At 38.7% G+C, this 23311-nt stretch overlaps 1 protein-coding gene across 1 annotated transcript; it reads right to left on the reverse strand.

Moving 5' to 3' along the window:
• Nucleotides 1-357: 357 nt before the first annotated feature.
• DIPK2A (divergent protein kinase domain 2A) lies at nucleotides 358-21822 on the reverse strand. Its single transcript, XM_068974364.1, has 3 exons — nucleotides 21166-21822; nucleotides 5942-6245; nucleotides 358-3177 (listed from the first exon to the last, which is right to left on the reverse strand). The coding sequence occupies exons 1-3, from the start codon at nucleotides 21820-21822 to the stop codon at nucleotides 2846-2848; spliced, it is 1293 nt and encodes a 430-aa protein (XP_068830465.1). The 3' UTR covers nucleotides 358-2845.
• Nucleotides 21823-23311: the final 1489 nt, after the last annotated feature.

Below are 23311 nucleotides of genomic sequence, written 5' to 3' on the forward strand. Positions count from 1 at the left end.
TTATTGTTCCTCGTATCATTCTCTTGTACACATTTGAAAAATCCCATAATGAAGCTTTTAATTTCATTTTACTAGTAAAACTGTAAAAAGTCACCAACTATTATAGAAAAACAGAAGACAAACATATCCTAAGTCTAGCTCACACCCAGCCAGACAGCTTCTCAAAATTGTATCAAAGTACATGAAAGAGAAAAAAAAAAAAAAACTTATCTATATTATCTCACTTTACATCCAAGAAAAAGTTGTATATCTGAAGTTAAGAGATAGTCTGAAAAGTGTGGTTCTTAAAGTATTCTTTATTAAGATTATTAAAAGTTGTAGAAACAACTTTATATTATAAAGGCACAGGGAGACAGTTCTGATAAAATATTCAAATTAAACAGCAACTTACAGTACAAAAGACAATTTTAATGCACATACAAACCCCAAATGTCTGATTCAAAAATATTTTACTGTGTCTATTAATGGGCAATGATTAAAAATATAAATTGCTACTGTATAATAAATATCTGATAGTGAACATCTCGATAGCAAAGTGAACAAAATATTTATTGCTTTTCACATATATATTTTTCCCTGTAATTTAAAATTCCTAATTCTTTTATTATCTTCTCAACTTTTCCAAAGATAAAAGAAATTCCACATAATCTCAAGGGGGAAATGGTAGTTATCAAAAGCTACCTCAAGAAGCAATCACTGCTGGCAGTGTTTTCTCACTTCCTGTTCTGCAATCACAGTCACCCTTCCAAAAAGTAAGATAGATGTTTGCTAAACAGTAAGACAACTGCTCTAATGACTGGCATTCTAAGGTTTATAATGAATACTTATACAAATATAAAAGGTGCTCCATTTTGAAATGTGTATTTTATTCGAAGTTTTGGGCAAGAAGCAAATGTCTGACAAGTAATTTTACCTACTCTCCTCAAAAGTTTTCCAAAGCTGTAAAAAGTCAGCTTAGTAAAATTTCCAACACTTCAATATCTCTTTGAGGGCTAGTTGGCATATAAAATTAACATAATGCAATGTATTTTATAAGGAAGAGATCTTACCCTTCTTCCAGTTTTTAAACTGGGATTAACTTTATTGATTTCCTCCTGCTCTTTCTTTAGCAACTGTTACAGATAGTACAGATAGAACATCCATCACAACAATAAAAGAACATGAAAGCAACATCCTAATGAATGCTACTTCAACTTAAGAAATATCCACATTAAAGTCTTTGATAATCATTGTAAAGTTACTTAACCATATGTCATGTTCAGACAGTGTGTAGCAGCTAGTAATGTACCTGGCACAGAGTTGATGCTCAATAAATAGTTGCTGAATGAATGAAAAAGAAAAACTTGGCTTTGGTTGTGCATACTTTAATCAGGTTCTGATTAGAATAAGATCAGTCTAGAACTAAATACTGCACGCTACATCAAACTTTGCTGTAAACAAAAGTTACGATTTCAAACAGAAAAATATCGCCTACCTTAGCTTTAGCCACTTTATATGTACATATATTTTAACTTTAAAAAACAGCTGAGAGAAATTTCACACATTTGTTAATTTTTATCCACATACTTAAATTTGATGTTGTTGATGGTTAACAGTTGGGTAATGGAGACCAAGTTGGACAGACTGGCTAAACCTGTCTGCTTTATTTATAGTTAGAATTACTAGTCCATCAATAAATTTAAAAAGTTATGATGCCAGATTAAACTCAAACAGTGACTACCACGCTGATTTTTGCGAAACTACCACACTGAAGTTACAGAAATGTAACTGAAGTTACATATATTGGAAGTTACATATATTTGGAAGTAGTAGCACAATTTTTCAACATATGAATTTAATAATGACAGACTCAAAGTACTGGAAGTAGGATAGTAAGAATAAGTAGGTGACCAATTTTAAAATCTAAGACTAGGTCTAATATTTCTTTGGCATATGCATTACTATCCTGGACAAGTTAGCATTTAAAAAATACTGTTTTATTAATTTTTTCCTCTCAAATTAACATCAAGGTATAGATTGCTAGTATACTCTTAAAGCATTTTAAGGGACAAAGATGACATTTTGCAACATATGCCAAAGTTCATATTTAGTGTACAGTTATAATTTATTGGCATAGAGGGATGTAGCTGTTAAATAACCTTAAGTGATCTCATGCAATGGTGAAACCACAGAAAGTGGGAAGAAATATAAGTATTTACACAACAAAATATTCAGTTTTCTGAAAACTGAATTCTGTTTTTTCGGAAAAACACAGTAAACCTGGGAATCCTAACAGTAAATATGTACCGCATAGCACTGAATGAAAACTAGCCCAACTGTAAATGAACACCTATAGTAACCTGAATGTGTAAAATTTAATAAAAAACATAAAAATGGAAGAGGAAAAAAAAAAAATCCCTACACATCAGAAGGAAAAAGTAGCCTATAAAACAGGCCAATCTAACTTGATATTCAAAGTAAATTAAAGAGATTCACAAAATCATGACAGTAATGCAAACTAAGTCAAGTACCAAGTACCCTTTGATACACAAGCCAATGTAACTATCAGACTCATTTCCAATAGCTTAACAATACTCATTAATCCAGTCAGGCATTCAGGGGCTGAAGCGGTCAACGAGAGCTCAAGCCTCCAAAGTTTAAGAACAAACTTATCTGCAGAAGCATCGTGTGATTTTTGAAATCATGTCTTATTTTGGCGGATGTTACCGTAAGCTCTGTCAGTGCAAGTCTATCAGGCATTTGGAAATAGGACTTCCAAATTTCATTTTTCCAGATAGTTTTTGGAAGTTTTCGTTTTAGCCAGTGCTATGTAAAGGAAGAAAAGCAAAGACAAGTTCACCGTAGACTACCTCACGTTGTTACTTAATTGTGCTAGATATTCACGCAGTTCTTTCGCAGCCTGGAATCTGCCGTAGCGCTTCTTTGGGTTGGCGCACTCATCCAGCAAGGCCTCGAGGCGGCCATCTTTGGCAATTTCGCTTGGTGGATCATGGAGGAGTCCTCCAGAAGTGCCACGCCACGTGGCGTGTCTGGATAAGAGGTTCTGACAAACAGCATAATAATTGTGGTCCACAGTGGCACGAGCACAAAGAATTTCTTTTGAAAATGATAAGCAAGCCTCCTTATCACAGTCATCAAATTTGCTTTCATACCATACATCCCAATTTTCAGGCTTATCTGTGAAAAGGGAAAGGAGAAAGAAAAATACATTTTAGAAGGCTTTTCATTGTTTCCCAAAATGTAACATTTGACTAATGCACACAGTAATAATGTTGGTTCTTAAAACTATATTACATTAAACATTTAACTATATTAATTTCTACACAGACATTTATAAGGAGCCCACCAAGGCAGGGGAGAAGGATCAGACAAAGTCCCTCCATACTAAAGGCCAAAGAGTTCAGCTTAGAGTGAAACTCTCCATGATACAGAGAAAGTGCCATGTGCAAGTCTGACACAGTGCTACATGACTACAGAGGCACCTGTGCCCGAGACTGCAGAAAGCTGCACAGGGAACAACTGATTTAGGTTTTGAAAGATAAACAAGTCTGAAAAGAGGGAAAACAGCACGCTAGGCCCAAGGTACAGTGTGTACAAAGGCATGGATCTAAGGGGTTGGCACAGCTGGCCCAGGAAATAAGCTCACTGTCGCCAGAGCACGGGACAGGTGACTGGGGAGGAGGCACAGACAATGCAGAGAAGTAGGCTGCGTCTCCTGTGGTCATGACCGTGATCTGCCTAATAGAAACTAACTCTGGGCTGAAGCCTGCAGGAGCTAGGACGATGACAACTAAAGAACGTCCAGGAAAAAGTCAGATTGTAGAAACACTTGACACAAAAATTAACAGTAAAGTCTAAGGTTCTAATTGGAAGACAAAGTAGACACTATTAAGATAATACTAATATTTTATACATACAGAATAATATACAGTAGCTGTGAAGTGTTCAGTAGAAGGATTCATTCAAGAAACTAAAAGGCCACTGTAGCTGAAGCATTAATGACACTGGAGTTATGTTAAAAATGAAGCAGAACAGGGCCAGTCACATAGATTATTCTCTGGGAAAGTGCACGAATTTTACTTGACAAACCACTGGAAGTCATTACGAGCATTAAGGAAGGGAGTGCTAAGATCAGATTTATGTTTTGAAAAAGGAACTACCTGAGTAGAAGGAAACCAAAGGAAGAAATAATTTCAGAAAGCTGTTACTAATCAGTCACTTCACAAATTTGCCAGTTGGGTGACTGCAAAGAGTAACGTGATCTTCTAAGTTGGGTTTAATGGGCTGAGAAATGAGTGGATGCTGAGGAAGTAGAGAAAGGCAGTAAACAACTTTTAAAAATAGAGGGAAAGCGGGAAAGAATCTTATGCATACTTGTTTATGGGAAAGTAAGAAAACCTAGATTTTAAGAAGGAGGGTGGGAAATTGAAGAAACTAACTGATGCAACAATTTCTCAATGAAGGATCTATTTTGTCTGAAAAAAAATGTGTATTGCTTTTACTAGTTTAGATGATAAAGGGAAGGACATTAAGGGAGTTGCTACAACAAAACCACAATTTCCCTGTAAAGGTCATTTACTAGAAAGAGTTAAGAAAAGAGGGTAAATAAAGAAATACAGCCTTTTGCAAAGTGTCTATTTAGCCAGCTCTACCATGAGACATTTGAAAAGAATTAGCCAGAGCTAAAAAAGCACTGGAGCAATGTTCATTGTATGAAATGCAAAAATACAGAAACTATATTGTATTCATTCAAGGTCAGGAATTAGTTGGTACAAAATTGTATTCCAGGAATGTCCATGTTAAAAAAAATTTTTCTTCTTTTTTAAGTTAAATTTTAAAAAAATTTACAAAAAAATTATTTTTACAATACTGGAATAATAATGTTGTAGAGTTTAGGCAAGTTGCACAACTCTGTGAACATACATATTAAAAAAAACTGAACACTTGAAAGAAACCACAATTTAAGCTGCTTTAACTTCCACAAATATATAAAGGGGTTAAGTGGGGAAAGATGTACTCCAGAGCAGGGCATCCACTCCCTGTGAAAGGATTGGCATGACAAATAAGAAAGAATCAGAAAGTAGTTTTGTGAGTATGGAATTGGAACAAGGCATTGAGAAAAATCAAGTATTTAACAAGATAAGCTGAGATAATGTAAAAAGTGTCAACCTAATACACTGCTGTTACAGTCACTGCATTCCACAGGTGCCACAAACTTTTGGTCTCTTCATCAACAGACCCACATGACAGGAGGGGATTAAACATACAAGGCTTTTACCATGGAACAACAACCCTTCAGTTTCTTTTACTAAGTACCTTAGTTATAGAACCACAGGCTTTGTCCTTGAAACTAAAATTCCTATGACACTTAATTTTCAAAACACTTTAGACATTCTGCCCACCTATTCAGTGAAGAGCTCATAAATAAATGCAAGCAAAGTTTAATGTCAAACCAAAGTTAGAGATCTGCAGTGCTAGGAATCATCTACATGGTTACAAAGGAAAAAAAGAATCACTGGAGGGACCTCACAGAAAAATGAAACACAGAATATCACTGTAAGAGAATCCACAGAAAAACAGACTACAAAAGCAGTATAGTCTCTCTGGTAGCCTTTAACTAAATAAAAACTTAATACTGCATTAGAATCCTAAACCACAGCACACAGCAGACAGTATGGAAAAGACGTGTACACACACACACACCCCACACACAGTATATCTGGGTCCATTTGAACCTGAAGTATATTTTACTATATATGGACAAACTGTGACTAAGAGTACAACTCTAATAAATCAGTATTTGTTTACCGGTCAAATAAAACAAAGAAAAGATGCAAGGTTGCTTTCTAAGGAGGAAGTTTTAAAAATCTGCATCATATAAATGTAAACATTGACACAGGGGAAAAAAAAAAAAAAACAACCCTACAAGTTATATACTTACTTTGTCTGATTAACCTTTTGTCAGCAACCAAAACATTTTCAGCGTCCACAATGATTACCTTCCCATCTCTAGGACCAACTGCAAAATTGTCAAAGCTGACATCCAGGAGGTAGAGTGCAAATTCAAAGTCATTGTTTGTGAGCTGCTCTGCTATTTCCATTAATTGCCAAGCGAGGTCAACTCGTTTCTCCCATGGTGCATTAAAGTAACTCCACAGTTCTTCTCCAACATAATTAACAGCCACCATTCTTCCACAAGCTCCAAGATATTTTGCAAATGGCCAACCTTCATCAGATGGAAAACTCTACGAAAGAATTATCTTTATTACAAGACATTCTGATGAGCATATCCTAGGTCTGTCCCCAGATCCTCGAAGTAGAGATTCCTGCTAGGCATGAGCTTGGATTTGGTTATATTCAATAGTTCAAAAGAGATAAACAGTTTTTTAATGTAGGTATAATTAATTTAAGATGTGATGTTAATTTCTGTTATACAGCAAAGCAATTCAGTTATATGTATATATACATTCTTTTAAAAGAATATTCTTTTCCATTATGGTTTATCTCAGGATATTGAATACAGTTCCCTGTGCTACACAGTCGGATCTTGTTATTTATCCAATTCTACACGTAACAGTTTGCATCTGCTAAGTCCAAGTTCACCCCTCCCTCACCCTTCCCCTTCCCTTTGGCAAACACAAGTCTGTTCTCTAGGTCTGTGAGTAACTTTACTTCTTTTTTTAACTCATACCATTACTATGGACTTGAAACTTTTTAATAGATTACCTCACATTATAAAGCTAAAATAAGTCTTGCTTATCGAAATCTCAGAATCAAATTGATCAACAAAACACAAGACACCTTCTTTATTACCAGATCTAAAAGCAGAGATGTTTTCCTTTATCTTTTTGACTCATGTATGTACAATCAACCAAAGCTTTCTTTTGAATGAACAGGACTGCACACCTATTAGCCAGCAAGTGTTACCAGGCATCAGGCACTCTGTTATGCTGGCAGTAAGAGTGAACTACACTGTCTCTAAAATAAAAATTTTAGAAGACAAATACCAAACAAATAACTATGAGTATAATTAAGTATTAGTTACTAAAAAATGGTTCTGGTTCTAAGAGTCTTTAATAGGGACCTCATCTAGTCCAGAAGCAGGCAGGAGAGGAATGCAGAGAAAGATTCTTGGGAAATGTCTTCCAATCTGTACCCACAGGTTGGTAAAGAGCAGTCTGATAACCTACAACGCAACCTCCACTCCAAGAACCTCTGATGCCAAGTTAGCTTTGCTTCCCTTTCCGATGTCACTACATTGTCTATTCACCTTAAATCCAACTTCAAAATTACTTATTCTCCTGATCTGGCCAAGATTTTCCAATGGAATTTTTAACTACTAGGAAGATTAACATCCTAAAACAAGTCTTCCAGGATTATGAACAAGTTATTTTCAACCTAAGTAAACTGGCAGGCTTATTCTAAAGTACTCTGCAGTACTGTAACACCCAGCTACAGGTTGAAAAAAGAGCAAAAGCGTGGGAAGTAATGCTTTAAACAACTGTTGGAAGATCACGTGACCAGAGGTGTTTCTAAAGAGCTATTTTTCAGAATAGTGAAGTGAAAGTCACTCAGTCATGTCCAATTCTTTGTCACTCCCATGGACTGTACAAGTCCATGGAATCCTCCTGGCCAGAACACTGGAGTGGGTAGCTGTTTCCTTCTCCATGGGATCTGCCCAATCCAGGGATGAAACCCAGGTCTCCTGCACTGCAGGCAGATTCTTTACCAGCTGAGCCACTAGGTAAGCCCTTTCAGTATAGTCCCTTTCCTTAAATTAGAGGCAGATGATATGTACACAGATTGCAGGGGAAACAAAGCAAAACACTACAGAATATAAACACAGCCTACTTCTATTGCTAAAAACTGAACAATCTGCATAAGAGCCAGAGATGAGGCTCTTCTGGGAACTCAAGAAAGTAGGTGGGTGATATTAATTTTACTCTGAGCTTTTATAAAATTGACAAAACTCAGTAACACTCTTACTTTAAAACTTTTATCAACTTTGAAACAAAAGATTTATAGTCATACTTCATCCATAATTGCCTATTTTCATATTTTCATTTGTGCTTCCTTTTAACTCTATCAAATGTACAATAACTGTATTTGTTCTTTGTATATACACCTTTTCTGTTTAAATTTCAATATCTGCAGTTTTGTGATATAATACTAATTATGTAAATTAAAAATTTAGATATGCTAGTATGAATCTTTAAATATAGTAAATGAATTAATTCAATTTTGTTCACAGACAGTATCTACTGATGTTTTAGTAATTAGAGGAAAGTACATTTTTAATCTTATCTGAGATTTTAAAACTTCTTGTGGGCACTGGGGAAAGTGACAGATTGCTCATTTCCAATGTGACATGCAAAAACTGCTAACCACACGTTATTTTCAGCTTTTCCTCCCAACTTAAAATACCTCCATAATCTTGAAAATTTATAGGCAAAATGATTACAAAAGATTTAACTATTTCTCAGAAGTATTCATGTATAAAATCTGATATATAAAACAAAAACACTGAAAATAACTAAGTATGTGAGATTATACAGTTTTGCAGTGCAAAAAATAAAGAACTCCTCCACATACACTATTGGCATATTATTCACATGCCATATTGTCAAACAGATACAAACATATCTTTGTGAAACTAAAATGGTCTTTGACAACAGGAGAAAGGGGAACCCTGCCAACATCTGCACATGTACAAATGCCTCCTTGTTTTTGGAGCCTTTCCAAGTGAACGACAGTCAAATATATACCTCATTACTCAAGTCCCTCATGGAAGAGAATAAAATATATGAACAAATGTCATATTGAGCAACTTTATATTCATATAGCAATTTCTGACAATGTTAGCTGAAATCATGTTATGCCTCATTTTAAGAAGAGCGCAATTCCTTCATATAATTTGCTACCAAATCTTTTAGAAGAACTTTAACAAATGAATTCACATCACTTGCTCATATGAAAATAATTTTTCATTGAATAATCAAAAGTCATACTTCATTAATAAGAACAGAATTCTACTCAGCGTTCTATTGAAAATGCTCCAAGGAAGCCAAAATATTTATAATTTGTATTTAAAACAATTCTGGCTTAGAACCAAATGTACCATGATCAAGCAGAGTTTGAGAAACAAAAATTTTAAGATGTTACCACTTGGATTTATTAAGTATACCAAGCAATAAGAAACAAAACATCTTACTTCCTGATTACCAAACTCCCACAGTGCATAAAACACAGTAGCTAGGATAAGAAGCATACTGTTGAGGTTCACATTTTTTTTTTTCTTTAAACAAAATCTTAAAAAATCTGCCCATTGTGCTGGGCAGATTTTCAAACTACCTAACAACAGGCACACAATTTCAAGTAACTTGAAATAAAATGTGTGTTTCATTTTTTACTTCTATTTTTACTTTACTTTTTATTGATGTATAGGTGATTTACAATATTATGTTAGTTTCTATTGTACAGCACAGTGATTGAGTTTTTATTCTTTTCCCTTATAGGTTATTCCAAACTATTGAGTATAGTTTCCTATGCTAGAGTAGATTCTTGTTAGTTATCTATTTTAGATATAGTAGTGAGTATATGTTAATCCCAACCTCCTAATTTATCCCTCACCCACTTCTCTTTTGGTAATCATAAATGTTTTCAAAAGTGTACAAGTCTCTGTTTTTGAACTAAGTTCATTTGTATCCTTGTTTTTTTTAAGATTCCACATATAAACAGCAATATCAATATGATATTTGGCTTTGTCTTGCTTAGTTCACTTAGTATGATAACCTCTGGGTCCACCCATGTCCCTGCAAATGCCATTACTTCACTCTTTTTATGGGTGAGTAATATCACATTGTTATATATTCCACATCTTCTTGATCCATTCATCTGTAGGTGGATATTTAGGTTGCTTCCATGTCTTGGTTATTCTAAATAGTGCTGCAAGGAACCACAGGATACACGCATATTTTGGAATTATGGTGTTCTCTGGATACATGCCTCGGAGCAGGACTGCAGAACCATGTGGTAACTCTTCCCTGGCAGCTTCCCGTATGGGCTTCCCTGGTGGCTCAGTCAGCAGAGAATCTGCCTGCAATGCAGGAGACCCGGGCTTGGTCTGTGGGTCAGGAAGATCCCTTGGAAAAAGGAATGGCAACCCATTCCAGTGTTCTTGCCTGGAGGATTCCACAGACAGAAGAGCCTGGTGGGCTAGAGTCCATGGGGTCTCAAAGAATCAGACATGACTGAGCGACTAACACTTTTACTTTCTTTCATGGCAACTCTATTTTAGGTTTTTAAGGAACCTCCATACTGCCCTCCATAAGGGCTGCACCAATTTATATTCCCACCAACAGGAGGGTTCCCTATTCTTCTCACACTCTCCAGCATTTATTATTTGTGGACTATTTGATGACAGGCATTCTGACCAGTCATCAGATTTTTGATTTTTCTAGTGATGGTGTTGAGCATCTTTTCATGTGCCTTTTGGCGATCTGTATGTCTTCTTAGGAGAAATGTCTGCTTAGATCTTCTATTTTTTGATGGGGTTGTTTGTTGAGCTGTCTGAGAAAATGTGTGTATTTTACAGGCTTATTTACTAGTGAAAAAATGCATTTAAATTCTTTTTATCTGAAAGAGAGTCTTTAAACTTGGAATGGTTTAACTTCTAACTGGATTGGAGGCACTCCAATTAATTGTTCAGGGTTTTTCATCAAGTTTGAATATGTCATACAGTATGCAAAGTTACAACTAAGTATTAGTTTAGGATTACACAAAGACACAAAATGGTTAAAAAACATATGTATTACTCTATTACTGCTTTTTTTTTTTACATTAAGTGGGTGACCACTCAAAGAAAAAGTCCGAGTATTACCACCAGTGTAATAATTTAAAATGGAAATTTAAGTTTCAAGTCAAAAATGCTTAACTCTAAGATTTAAAGCAACATTAAATGCTTTCACTGTTAACTGACATAGTATTTTGAATATGAAACCTATGATATATCATCATGTCTAGGTATCTTTTAGCTTAAAATCAAGGTTTCAGAAACTACTAGGATCATCTTCATTTTATGAGAAAATAAAATATATACAATCAGTAAGTAAAGAGACAATTCAGATATTTCATATTCTTTAAGATACATAATCTTTTATAAACTTTCTATATTTAAAGGGTAAAACAGTATGTAAGCAGAAAGTGGACTTGAAATCACTAGTGTAGCTTCTAAGTTTCACCTTTACCTCTGCATCTCACTAGCTGTGTGATGGTGGCAAAGTCAAAATTTTTTAGTGCTTTAGTCTCTTCTCTGTAAAACTGGAATAATACCTGCCCCAGATTCATCAGGGCCGTCAAAGGGAAAAAAATATGAAATGCTAAACTGTAAAAAGGCTTGGTGCTATGAGAGACGTCTAGTGCATCTACAAGCAGTAAATACACAGAAGATTTAAACCTTGGTAATATGTATACACATAAACACAGCACTGTAATTCGGTTTTCATTTGTAATAGCTAAGTACCACAAAGTAAATTCTAAACGCTGACATATCTATCACATCTATTGATCAAAACCAAAAGTCACAATGCTTTGTGGACCCTTCATGTGACCAAATGGGATGTGCAATCTAAAAATTCTAGAGTTGGAGGGTACTCAAGTTTTAAATACAGCTCAACTTTATCAGCATATACCTTAAGTGAGTTGCCTCAAGTCACAAAGGTAGTGGGGCTTCCCTAGTGGCTCAGTGCTAAAGAATCATCCTGCCAATGCAGGAGCCACAGAACACATGGGGAGCCACGAGTTTGATCCCTGGGTCGGGAAGAACCCCCGGAGGAGGAAATGGTAACCCACTCCAGGATTCTTGCTGGGATAATCCCATGGACAGAGAAGCCTGGCAGACTACAGTCTGTGAGGTCACAAAGAGTTGGACATGACTGAGCATGCGTACATACACACACGCAAGTATTAAGAGGTGAAGTCAGGCTAATATAATCCCTCAATCCCAACAGCCCTGTTTCAGAAGCTTTCAAATTTTGGAAAGGTGACAGTACGTATGTTTCACACTCATATTACGCAATGCTTCAAGGACTTTGGGATAGCACCTCACAAGAAAACATTTCACTGCAAAAATACCATAAGCTTATTCATCCCAAATTGGATAAAGCAAATGAATTACCTCATGTGTTTTCACATTTGTTTTTTAACTTGACAAGGCCTATTTTTCTTCACTTTTTAAATTTGGAATTGCAGATAAGGTCAACTCACATTTCACTGACTACTACAAGAAGCTGGAGTAAAAGGCAATGAGAGTTACTGTGGAATGAAAATCTTGAATTTAAAAAATTCTATATCAAGCCTAACTCCATCAGAAATGTTAAGAGTTGCAAACAAAACATAATCCTGTTCTTAGCAAGGCTTTTTAGCCTGAGTTGGGAAGATGATTATAAACACATATAAATGATAAATTCTAGAATTTGTTACAAATCACAGAAAAGTACAGAAAATGTTGAGAAAGAAAAACAGGGACCTATTTTAAATTGTGTAGTAAAAGACAGCCTCTCTAAGGAAGTGCTACTTAGGGAGAGCTCTAAATGCTGAGCATAATATTACACAGATTGGGGATGAGGCAGGAAGAATGTTGCAGGAATATGTTAGAGCCAGAAACTGTCTTTTCAGAACTGAAAGGAAAAAAAAAAAAAAGGGCCAAAGAAGCTGCAGTGAAATGAGGAGGGAATGGCTTGAAGTAATGGGGTCTGCAGAGGGAGGTAGAGATCAGATCACGATCATGTTGGGAATTACAGAATAAAACACAAACTCCCCAACACAGTCTACATGCCATGAAAATACCAAACGTGTCAAATCTTGAACATTCAGAAACATATTACTTACTGGAGTTAATCAATATGCTGTGCTATATAACTTTTAATCAACAGCCACGGTCCTACCATATTAATTAGATCATTTTATTCTATTATATAAGAATACAGTCCTGAAAAAAGGAGGCATGGGATGTGTAAGTAAAACTGACAGAAAAACCTAAAGTCAACTCTAAAATGTTCATGTTCTATTATCTTTTACTCTCTTTACATGACCAAAAGTGGGGTTTGCATACTAAGTTTAAAAGACCATAATTCCTTTAATACAAAAAATATAAAATATTTTATAGCCATTTATTATCTCATAACATGCCATTAAAAAGAACATAACTTTGCAGTTTGCCTAAAAAGGAAATGTGTTACACGACTGCAAGACTGATTTTTTTTTAAAGGAGAAAATTCCTAGTAAAAAGATAATGACTTAAAAAAAAACTCATAAATAATCAAACATATAGTCTAAAAATCTAGTTACAGGTTTTCTAAAGAACTGGCATGTCTACTCATACACACAATTTAAACTTGAGATCATTTCTAGAGAGAAAATTACCAAAAGCATACAAAATGCTTAGAGGTTCAATCTGAGCTTCAAAATTATTTTTAAAAGCCAAAATTTGAACAAAATCCCATTGTAGTAACGCATGTTATAACAGCTGTTCATAGAGATTAGTCAAATGTTCTGGTGACAGACTAATGTGTTCACAGTTTTGTGAACTGTCTAGAGGGGGAATACAGTAAAATTACTGAAATGATTTAATGGTTAGCTAATTTTTGCTAAAATTTCTTTAAGACCTCAGCTTCTTAATTTATACTGCCAAATAGTAACCAAAATCCATTGCAAAGACTGTAGAATCTTAATAATCTCAAGATTTTCAAGTCACAGGATATGTTCCATTTGTGCACTAAGTAGTTTTCTGAATGCCAGTTCCACCCACCTAGAATTCCAACAATATTAAGCAATGTCTTGAAAATAGCAAGGTTGTGTTATTTCACTGAATATCGTGTCCAACAGCTAGCTGTATCTAAAATAGGAAACTAATGTCAAAACACATCAATAACAAAAAAACCTACCAAGTTTAATAGAAACAACTCATCTTTTAGAATAAATATCTTAAGAAATATTCTTCCATGCCACCAAAAAAAAGAAAGAAACCAAAACTGCTTGGCCACAAATTTTAAATATGTATTTACTAGTCTCAACTGAACTCATGAGAACTAGCAACTGTGATCCATGTTTTTAAATTGAAAGATATACCTGGAAACGCTATACTCAAATATTTATTTCTAATAAACTATCAAATAATGGGGGGGGGGGGGAGGTATAAGCAGCTTCTTTTAGACCCAATAACCTAAGAATGCTACTTTCTTTAGTCAAGATCTGACTTCTTTAAATAATCTGTCAATAGAATAGTACTAACTTCCTCTCTTCCCTTTAAAAAACAAACTGAATTAACACAGCCCTTCAGAAGTATAACACAGTTATCTGCTAGGAGCATAGTATCTCTCCACATTAAATACCTGGTGCCTGGTTTTGAATGTGTATTCCTTTGTCTTAAATTTAATATGACCAAAACAAAACTCTTGGTTCTCCCTCCCCCAAAGCCATTCCTTCTCTGGGCTTCCTCAGCAGTAGTTGCTTAGAGCAAAAACCCTGGTGATATCCTTTATGTTTCTTTCTCTCATACAGTAACCCATTCCCATCATCAAGTCCTATTGGGTATTTCTCCAAACATACCATGTCTAACTGCTTTTCATAACCTCCACTGCAACCACCTTAATACATACCAAGCTTTCGCCCACAAACCAGGGCAAAAGCCTTTGATTCCTTAAACCATTCTCCACAAAGCACGCACTGCTAAAAACACATTTATTGTTTCCCACTGCTCTGAAAACGAAATTCTAAACTCAAGAAGCCTGTTTACAAGGTCACCCACAACATGGACCTTGCCTACTTCTGTGATCCTGAGTTCTACCAGGCTTTTCTACCCCCATGCTTGATCTTGCTTTGGAACCTCCGAATTTGCCCTCAGAATTGTGTACCACTGGCTTTTTCTCATCATTCACATCTCAGCTAAAATGTCACTCTTAACTTCTGACCACTGAATTTAAAATTGTATCTCTAATCCAATTCTCCATTATAGGAATCTGCTTTGTTCTTTTCATAGTATGTAAAATCTAAGATAACCTTGCTCTTTGTTCTTTTCATAGTATGTAAAATCTAAGATTACCTTGCTCTTTATTTGTTTGCTGCCTATATCTAATGCCCCAGAAAGCAAAGAATCCACAATTGTGCCCTGGCCTGTCATCTTTACTACACCCCAAGGGTACAGAGGTCAGTTCCCAGTACTACTTAGTGCCACACAACTCCTGTCAGATCTCCCTCCAATGATACATCTTTTAAGATTCCATCTCAGAGTCTAAGAACGCCAAGAAAAACCTTGACTTAACCTCTATTTTTAAAACTATTATTTACTAATTACTAAATAGAATTATTAACTTTATGACTTACTGAGAAAAATTAAACTATTTGGTTTATATTACTGAATCCTTATGAAAACTATGTTTATACAACAGTCATCATCATATGGGTCAAATCCTTAATGCCCTTTTAATTACTATTCCAAAAAAACCACAGCCTGAAGCAGCATCTACATAGGTATTTATAATGTATGTATGTATATATATGTAAAGACAATGACATTTAAACATTTGCCATAGGAAGAGTAAAATTTATATATTTCTAAGACAGATGTCATGGTGTACTAAGGAACTTCACTCTAAAAGTGAAATAAGCTGATTTGCAAAGTAATAATATACTGTAAAAACTTTACAATTAACGATATTTTACATATATTATCTGAATAATTCTCTCCTTTAAAACAATTCATTGATAAGTATTAACATTCCCATTTTACCCATTTAAAAACTCAGGGTCTGAACCATCAAGTGACTTGCTCATTGCCACCCTACAACTTTGTGGTGGTCTAGAACGCTATTTCAATACTGCCATCACCACACCTCCTGGTCCCCGTGGGCATAACTCCATTTATCCTCAGAACTCAATTCCTCTGTGAAATCCTCCCTGGTATCTACACCTATGAAGGTACACTTAGATGTCCCTCCCTAAGTGAGTCATCTGACAGGGTGCATAGTATCTTTACTGGTAGGGCTAATTATGCTATACTGATTTTAATTAGTCATTTATATACCTGGCAGCTACACACAGCTAAGCTACTTGCTGCCTAGAAAGGCCTATTCAATCCAAATGCCTTCTAATAGACTATTTACCAAACAAGCAAACAAACAAAATTCAGTTCTTCTACTGATTACATAATTTAAAATCTTTCAAAGTCTATGATCAGGATGAATAACTATCCTAATTTTATGCCAAGAATTTACTGTTTTAAGACAGTTTACAATCATTTACTAAAGTTCAGTATGTATAGGGCTTATATTCTAAGGACATATTAGTTTTAGTGTGAAAAGTAAAGAAAGAAAACATGCCAGCATTCTGTGAAGAATAAGCAGCAATAACAGCAATATAGGAAGGAGCCAGAGACCAGAGGCCAGAAAATCAGAATAAAAACATGTCTGATGATTCCCTGAAAAATTGACTCCCTATTAACGTATAAGAGGAATATGTGCTGACCCATGCAATGGAAATACGAGGGAAAATAGTTCAAATATTAGATGAAAAAAATATTTCTGTACTTTCAGAATGATGGCCAAAAGATATGAATATAAACAGAAAATAGGCCAGGGTATCAAATGATTTTGCTCCATTAATCTGGAAGTAGATTAATGGAGGAATTTCCTATGGATGATCATCTGTTTCTACAACCTTTCTAAAATAAAAGTCTCCTTTTTGAGACCTGGGTTACACACAGATGTTATTTTTTTGTTTGCTCTGTCATTAAGCTCAATCAACTGTCAATAAAACCTCTTAAAAAGAAGAAAAACAGAACGGAAAAAAAATCTCTAGATATAAGCTTATTCATTTATTAGATTAAAAAGTAACCTATTCAGTACTACCTAGTCAGGAACATCTCTGAAGCCTAAATCTGAGAGTGTGGCTACCACAGCAGCAATCATCGGTAGAGAAGTAGGTGGCCCCTTAAACTCCGGTTTGAAAAGAAACTCCTGAGACAAAGTCTGGAACATCCTTTCTAGGTGCCACTGCCCCACAAGAACCTTAGCTACCCTTAGCTCCAGACTATCACCCTTTAAAGGTAGTCTCGAATTTTGATTTGTTTTAACCTGATTTCATCTGTGTAAAAATTGGGGCTAGGAAGACAAGCTTAAAACAGGACTAGCTAATCTGGCCTCTGACCCACATAGGCTAGCAGGAATCAAGTAACAAACCTCTGACTCCCTTCTAGAAGAGCTTAAACCCACCAGTTAAACTCAAGTTCAGAAGCAGAGTGACAACTTCAGGTTGAAGGGTAAGAGTCACAGGGTGTTGAGGCTGAAAAGGAAAGGACCTAATCCAATAGTCTCATTTTATAGATAAGTAAAGGGAGTCCCACACAAAGTTTACCAACAGTCCAAAGTAAAAAAATCAGCTAAATGGTCATAATCTGTTTATGTCAAAAAGGGCATCTTAGTACATCCTAAAGATATATTCTTCACCTACAAAAATTATTTTTAAAGGCAGACACAACATTCACTCGAAGTTTAATTGTAAAAATTCACCCTGTAATGTAGGAATGGACTAAATTAGTGAAGTAAAGGTATGGTTGATATTCAAAAACATAACTATTTTTAAGGTGATCCAGATTTCAGACAAGCTTCAAAACTTAACCAAATGCATTAGATAATAAAGTTACTTTTACTTATTTAATATCTAAACACTTTCTAATTATTGAGTGCTTACTATGCATCAAGCACTATATAAAATGCTTTCCATGTACTATGTCATTTACAAGAACTGAAGGTTTAAAATCTATAGCTTAAACAATGATAGTTACATACTTTAAAAATTAAAGAAATCCTATTAAAAACATGATTTAGAAAACTTAAGACAAAATTAGGCAAATAAGACAAATTCCCACATCCTTGCCCTTAAACAAAAAAGAGCTTTCTTATTTCTATAAATAAGACCATCTTCACTATCTCTGAGTTATAAAGTCAGAGAGAACATTTTGAGCTTCAGGAAATCCAGACAGCATTTTTCTCCCTCACATACTCACAATGTTTATAAATTCAAGAATAGGTTAAGCACAAATACTGGTAAAAATTTTATCAGTAACAGAAAACATTTTGCTATCTTGCGAAATACTTCAACCTCTCATTTTTAACTATTCCAAGAATGCTGCTATACATTGTATTACAAAGTCCCTCTCTGCATTTTTCCCCGTAAGATTATGGCAAACTTGTTATGAAATACACCTCTAGGTAAAGTAAAACTGTGAAGAGGAAAAGAAGGTATCAGAGTAGAAGATAAAGGTTTTAGCATTATCCTGTTGATGCTTATAATTTTTCCTTAGAGCTAGATAAGCTGCTGTAAGCTAGTAAAACTATCCAACAATGGGAAAGGAGTCATACTTCTGTATCAGTCCACACTGGGAAATTTATACTACAAATCTGTACAGCCTTACACAGATAAATTAGGTCCATATCATACCTTGCAGACATTTAATACCATTCATGTCTCCTTTCAAGGCATAATAGAAACTTAGGTTTTTTACTGTTTCTTAAAATCTGAAGAGGCGAATTGAATGGGCTAAATTCACACATACTTTTCAGTTCTTTAATACCTTATCAAGAGATTTTTAAATGTTTATTTTTGAAAGCATGTTTACTACATGGAAACTATTGTTAAGAACAGCTTGATGAATTCAGTTTAAAATACTTTTTCTCCCAAGTAGTTAATTTTGGGGCAATATAAAAAAAAATCTAGTTTTTCACCAACTGTCCAGAAACTCAATTAGTAGCTCCCTCTCCTGGAAACAGAGAAAGGAAAAAAAAAGGAGTTCCCCGTTAAGGTGTAAAGCACAAACTTGTACTTTTAAAAATATTTTTTAAAAACACATGAACCCAAAAATATATATAAATAAGAGTTAAAAAAATAAACATTCCTATGATTGACTGGTACTAAAGGCCTCAAATCTGTATTTCACACAGCATATAACTAGCTATAAAACTAAATTAACATTTCAATTTACAAGCAGCCGTCAATAATCCCGATATATGCATTTCCTCATATGCTAAAAACAAACTCTTATCCTATAATCCACCTAGCCACATGGTCAAGTGATTGTGTCAGTAAGCTTAAATTACAAAAATATAACTGATCTTTTTTTTTTTTCAAGTTGTCTATCACTAAAGGTGAAAAGAGAAGAAAAAGTTTAAGGGAAGAGTAATCAGAAAACATATTTGACAATCTCAACTGTAAAGTAAATAGAAAATGGCAAGACAACTTCAAGCTTCAAAAACATGTGTTTCCTAAATAAAGCATTTATCTCAGTACAAACCAAATGTCAATATTTCTCATATTAAAATGACATACATTTATAGAACTGCATATACAACATTCTTAAAGTGTTCTAACATTAGCAGAAGCATCTGATAAAAACCTTTGAATATGAAGCTATTATTATAGGTGCAGAAAATGTGTATTATTAAGGTAGATCTTTACTAAATTTTTGGATCCCAGAGAATTTGACAGACTACTCAGCCAACTATATTGCTAGAGCTGTCTCCAGAGACCAAACTTGCTAACATAAACATCTATTTCTCAGAGAGAAAAGGCAGCTTAAATGGAATAAGTTTTAAATCAAAATGTACGCATTAAATATGGGCTTAGACTTTAGAGGCTGACTAATTTTGTAACTACCAAATAATTTCTTCAAGAGAAGTTTAACCAGTTTTATATCCTATTCACTGATAAGAGAGCACCATTTAATATACAATCTGTACTTTAAATGACCCATTACATACATCCTATGACTCCTTAAAATTTACTACAGTTTTGTTTGAGGCAAATACTTATTTTGTGTTAAAATTATTTGGCTACACTAATCAAACGATGCTGGCTTCTTTTGGCTAAGTTGGGCAGCTAAAAACTTGAGAAAAATAAGCCATATAAATGAATACTGGACATTTCTATACATGCACTTTAGATTAAAAAAAAAAATGCAACCCTGTACAAACCTCCTAGCCATTGGTGACATTCTTAGCAGCGCAGAGAGGGCGTGAAATATATTAAAATTACTTGGGATTAGTTTTGTCATGTTCCCCCTGCCCCCACCCTTTGTATCTGAAATACAGCACAACTGGTATGGGGAAGGAGCAAGGTTAACTTTCCCTGCGGTTATCAGGAGAGATCACACCCCCACAGTTGTAACCACTGTCCAAGGACACCGCACTAAAGGCGAATGGGAATGTGTATAAACTCAATAACTTTCCCCAAGGTAAACACAGTTTTGAGGGATTCTGTTTTCTTTTTTGGCTGTCACCGCCAGTAAAAAGATCACAGCCTATCTCTAAGTCACGAGAGAGCCAATACGTCAACTAGGAGAGAGGTGACTCTTCTTTCCCCGTTTCTTGCCCTGGCCTAACACTTCATCTCCTCCCTGCGGCCAAATTACCAAACGAGCAGAGAAGGTCACCGACCGGATCAGCATGAAAATGTCCGTCCTGACACCCTCGCTGTCTCAACTCCAACGTGCCTTATTTTTTTTCTTTCTAATCCCAACCAAAGCACAAGACTCAAGGATGAACCCCACCCCGACCACGGTCCCCATTTTCCAACCTCATCCTCCCAGTCTGGCTGCCCTGATGATGTGCCAGGTGAATGAGCTAAGGAATAAAACAAAGACAGACTTCGGGGCCGAAGTTAGGGCAGCCGGCGCGGGGTACTAAAGAGGAGAGCAAGAAACACTTGAGAACTAAGAAAAAGGTCCAATGGCTCGTGAGCAGACTGCGCCGCGGAAGCGCAAGCCCGGGCGGATCAAAGCAGAAAGGCAGGGAGGGAGAAGAGCCCCAGGAAACTGGCCAAATAGACATTTTGGGAGCGAACGAGACTCGCTCCCTCTGGCGTTGAGGGATCCGCAGTCGGATAGGAGATGCGCCCGAGTCCAGTTGACCGGAGCCGACTCACCCTTAGGCGGGTCGCCCTTCGCGACCCCGCACTGCGCCCGGGGTCCCCCTGCGCCGCCGTCTTCCCACGCCCGCCGCCGCGCCGCGCCGGGTCCAGACAGGGCGACCGGCGCGGGCGGGGCCGCTTCTCCCGATTCCCGTTCCCCGTGCGGCCCTCCCGGCAGGACACTCCCAACCGGAACCCCGCGCCTACCTGTAGCACCAGCGGTTCGGGGTTGAAGGCCAGGGTCAGCAGCAGCTGCATGCGCTCCGAGTCCTTGAGGTTGCGGAGCAGGAAGCTGCCCGAGTCCTTGGTCTCGGCATAGCGGCGCACCAGGCGGTCGAGCAGGCGCTGCGAGGGGCAGTGCACCAGGTCGGACCAGCCCTCCACCGCCTCCGGCGTGAGCAGCCGCACGTCGCCGTTGAGGCGCGCGAACTCGGTGCGGGGCATGGCCTGGAGCAGGTCGCAGCGGGGCCGGCCGGTGGCCCGCTTGCAGATGCTCTGGTCGAGCTGCGCCAGCTCGCGCTGCGAGCCGAGGCGCTTGAGCACCACTCGGCGGCGGCCGCCCTCGCGGGGCTCGCCGTACTGCGCGAAGTAGACGTTCTTCACGTTGAGGAAGTCCAGCAGGCGCAGGCGGCCCCACGCCTCGAACACCACCTGCCCGTTGAGGAAGCGCCGGCACCAGCTAGTTCCGAAACACGCCGGGCACTTATTGAGCTGCAGGAAGCGCCGGTCGGCCAGCTCGTTCCGCTGCCAGGAGGCGAGCAGCGACGGCGAGTGCAGCACCATCAGCACCAACAGGCTGCCCAGCGCCGCCAGCTTCAGCGAGCGGGACAGGCGGCCCAGCTTCGGGGGCACCAGGCGCCACATCCCGCCCGCCGCCCGTCCGCCAGCACCCGGAGGGCGAGGGCACCCCCGGGGCGCCCCCGCCGCGCCGAAACCCGGAGAGCGACCGGCAGGGGCCCCCGAGCGAAAGAAGGAGCAAGGCGCGCGGGCTGGGGCGGGAAGCGGAGTAGGTGTGTAAGAGAGACGGAGAGCGGGAAGCAGCCGGCCCGAGCAGGCTGCGACTTCTTCCAGTCAGTAGTCTCCACAACTCTCGAGCTCCCTCCTCCGAGCTCCCCGCCCTCCGACTCCGGCGGCGCCTCCTCCAAGCCAGTCAAGTTATACAGCAACGGGAGGAGGGAGGGAGCGCGAGGACTCGACGGCCGCGCGCCCGCTTCCGCCGTGCGCGCACGCGCACTACTCGCTGGGGGCGCGAGAGCTGCTGCGGAGGTGGCCGCCTGCGGGACGAGCGGCGTCTCTGAGAAAAGGAGGGACTCACGGAAGGGGAAGAGAAGCTGGAATGACTCACACCGAAAAGTAGCAACAGTGTAGGAAGGTGGGAAGGATGAGGTGCCCGCGCGTCCCTGACGCCTCACGCCCCGGTTCGTGCGCGCTGACTCCAGAGGGAGAGCGAGGGGGCAGGGGGCCGGGGCTGGCGGGGCGGAGCTAGCGCGCCGCCGAGAGAGCGTCGGCGTGGACTCCCGGGGGCAGCTGTGTGGTGGGGGGAGGGTTGCTCCACGGGGCGGAGCTCGAGCTTTTGGAGGCGGGGTAAACTCGCGAGCTCCTGTAGTAAAATTATTTAATACTTTTAGTAACAGTTACTCTTTTAAGATTGTTGCCTTTTTCCTGGGACCTGTTTTTCGCCGTTGTGGAAACAGTCACCTAAGGGGGAAAAAATAAAGGAGGCGCAGAAGCCTATTGCAAGCCCCTGCCCTCCGCACGGCGCGCCCGGGGTGGAGGCCGAGTAGGCGGGGCGGCGGGCTCTCCGGGCCTTATATGGGTGGGGGCGCGCGCCCGGGGGCGGGGCGAGGCGAGGCCGCGGCGGGAGCTCGTCTTCCCCCGGTCCCGCGCGCCGCTCACTCCGGGGGCGGGCCTGCGAGGAAAACGTGGGAGAAGGCGTGAGTTGTGGCGGGACTGTTTAGGGGCTTCACCTTCGGCATCTGTCGCGTCTGTGAAAGCATCTTAAATTAAAGCTGAGTGGTAACCAGAAAAGAGAAGTCTGCGAGGCAGCGTCATAAAAAATGGCAAAGTAGGATGAAGAGAGAACAGACGCGGCCTGGCGTCTCCGGGAAATCTGCCCTAGCCACTGCGTAGGAGCTGGGACTAGCAGCTAATTTGCTCCCGCCAGCTTCCCCAGCCGGTTTCCTTCCACTAAAGGCGTTTTCTTCAACTCCGGGGAGTCTGTCCCAGGGCCTCCCTTGAGGGGCGGGCGGGCCCTTACTTCCCCCCTCGGACTCAGGCCTGCCCCAAGAGCCGCGACGCGTTGCTGTGACAGTAGCCATGGGGACCCGAGCCGCCTGGTGCTCCACACCTGCGC

Source organism: Capricornis sumatraensis, chromosome 1 (assembly GCF_032405125.1).
Source record: "Capricornis sumatraensis isolate serow.1 chromosome 1, serow.2, whole genome shotgun sequence".
NCBI classification, from domain to species: Eukaryota; Metazoa; Chordata; class Mammalia; order Artiodactyla; family Bovidae; genus Capricornis; species Capricornis sumatraensis.

What these genes read in the sequence shown, in the direction of transcription:
- DIPK2A (XM_068974364.1), bottom strand. Translation starts at nt 21,822, where the DNA reads ATGTGGCGCCTGGTGCCCCCGAAGCTGGGCCGCCTGTCCCGCTCGCTG. An exon ending in CCGAACCGCTGGTGCTACAG is followed by an intron (nt 6,246 to 21,165) that starts GTAGGCGCGGGG and finishes ATTCTTTCGTAG; the next exon opens with AGTTTTCCATCTGATGAAGG. An exon ending in CAAAAGGTTAATCAGACAAA is followed by an intron (nt 3,178 to 5,941) that starts GTAAGTATATAA and finishes CCCTTTTCACAG; the next exon opens with ATAAGCCTGAAAATTGGGAT.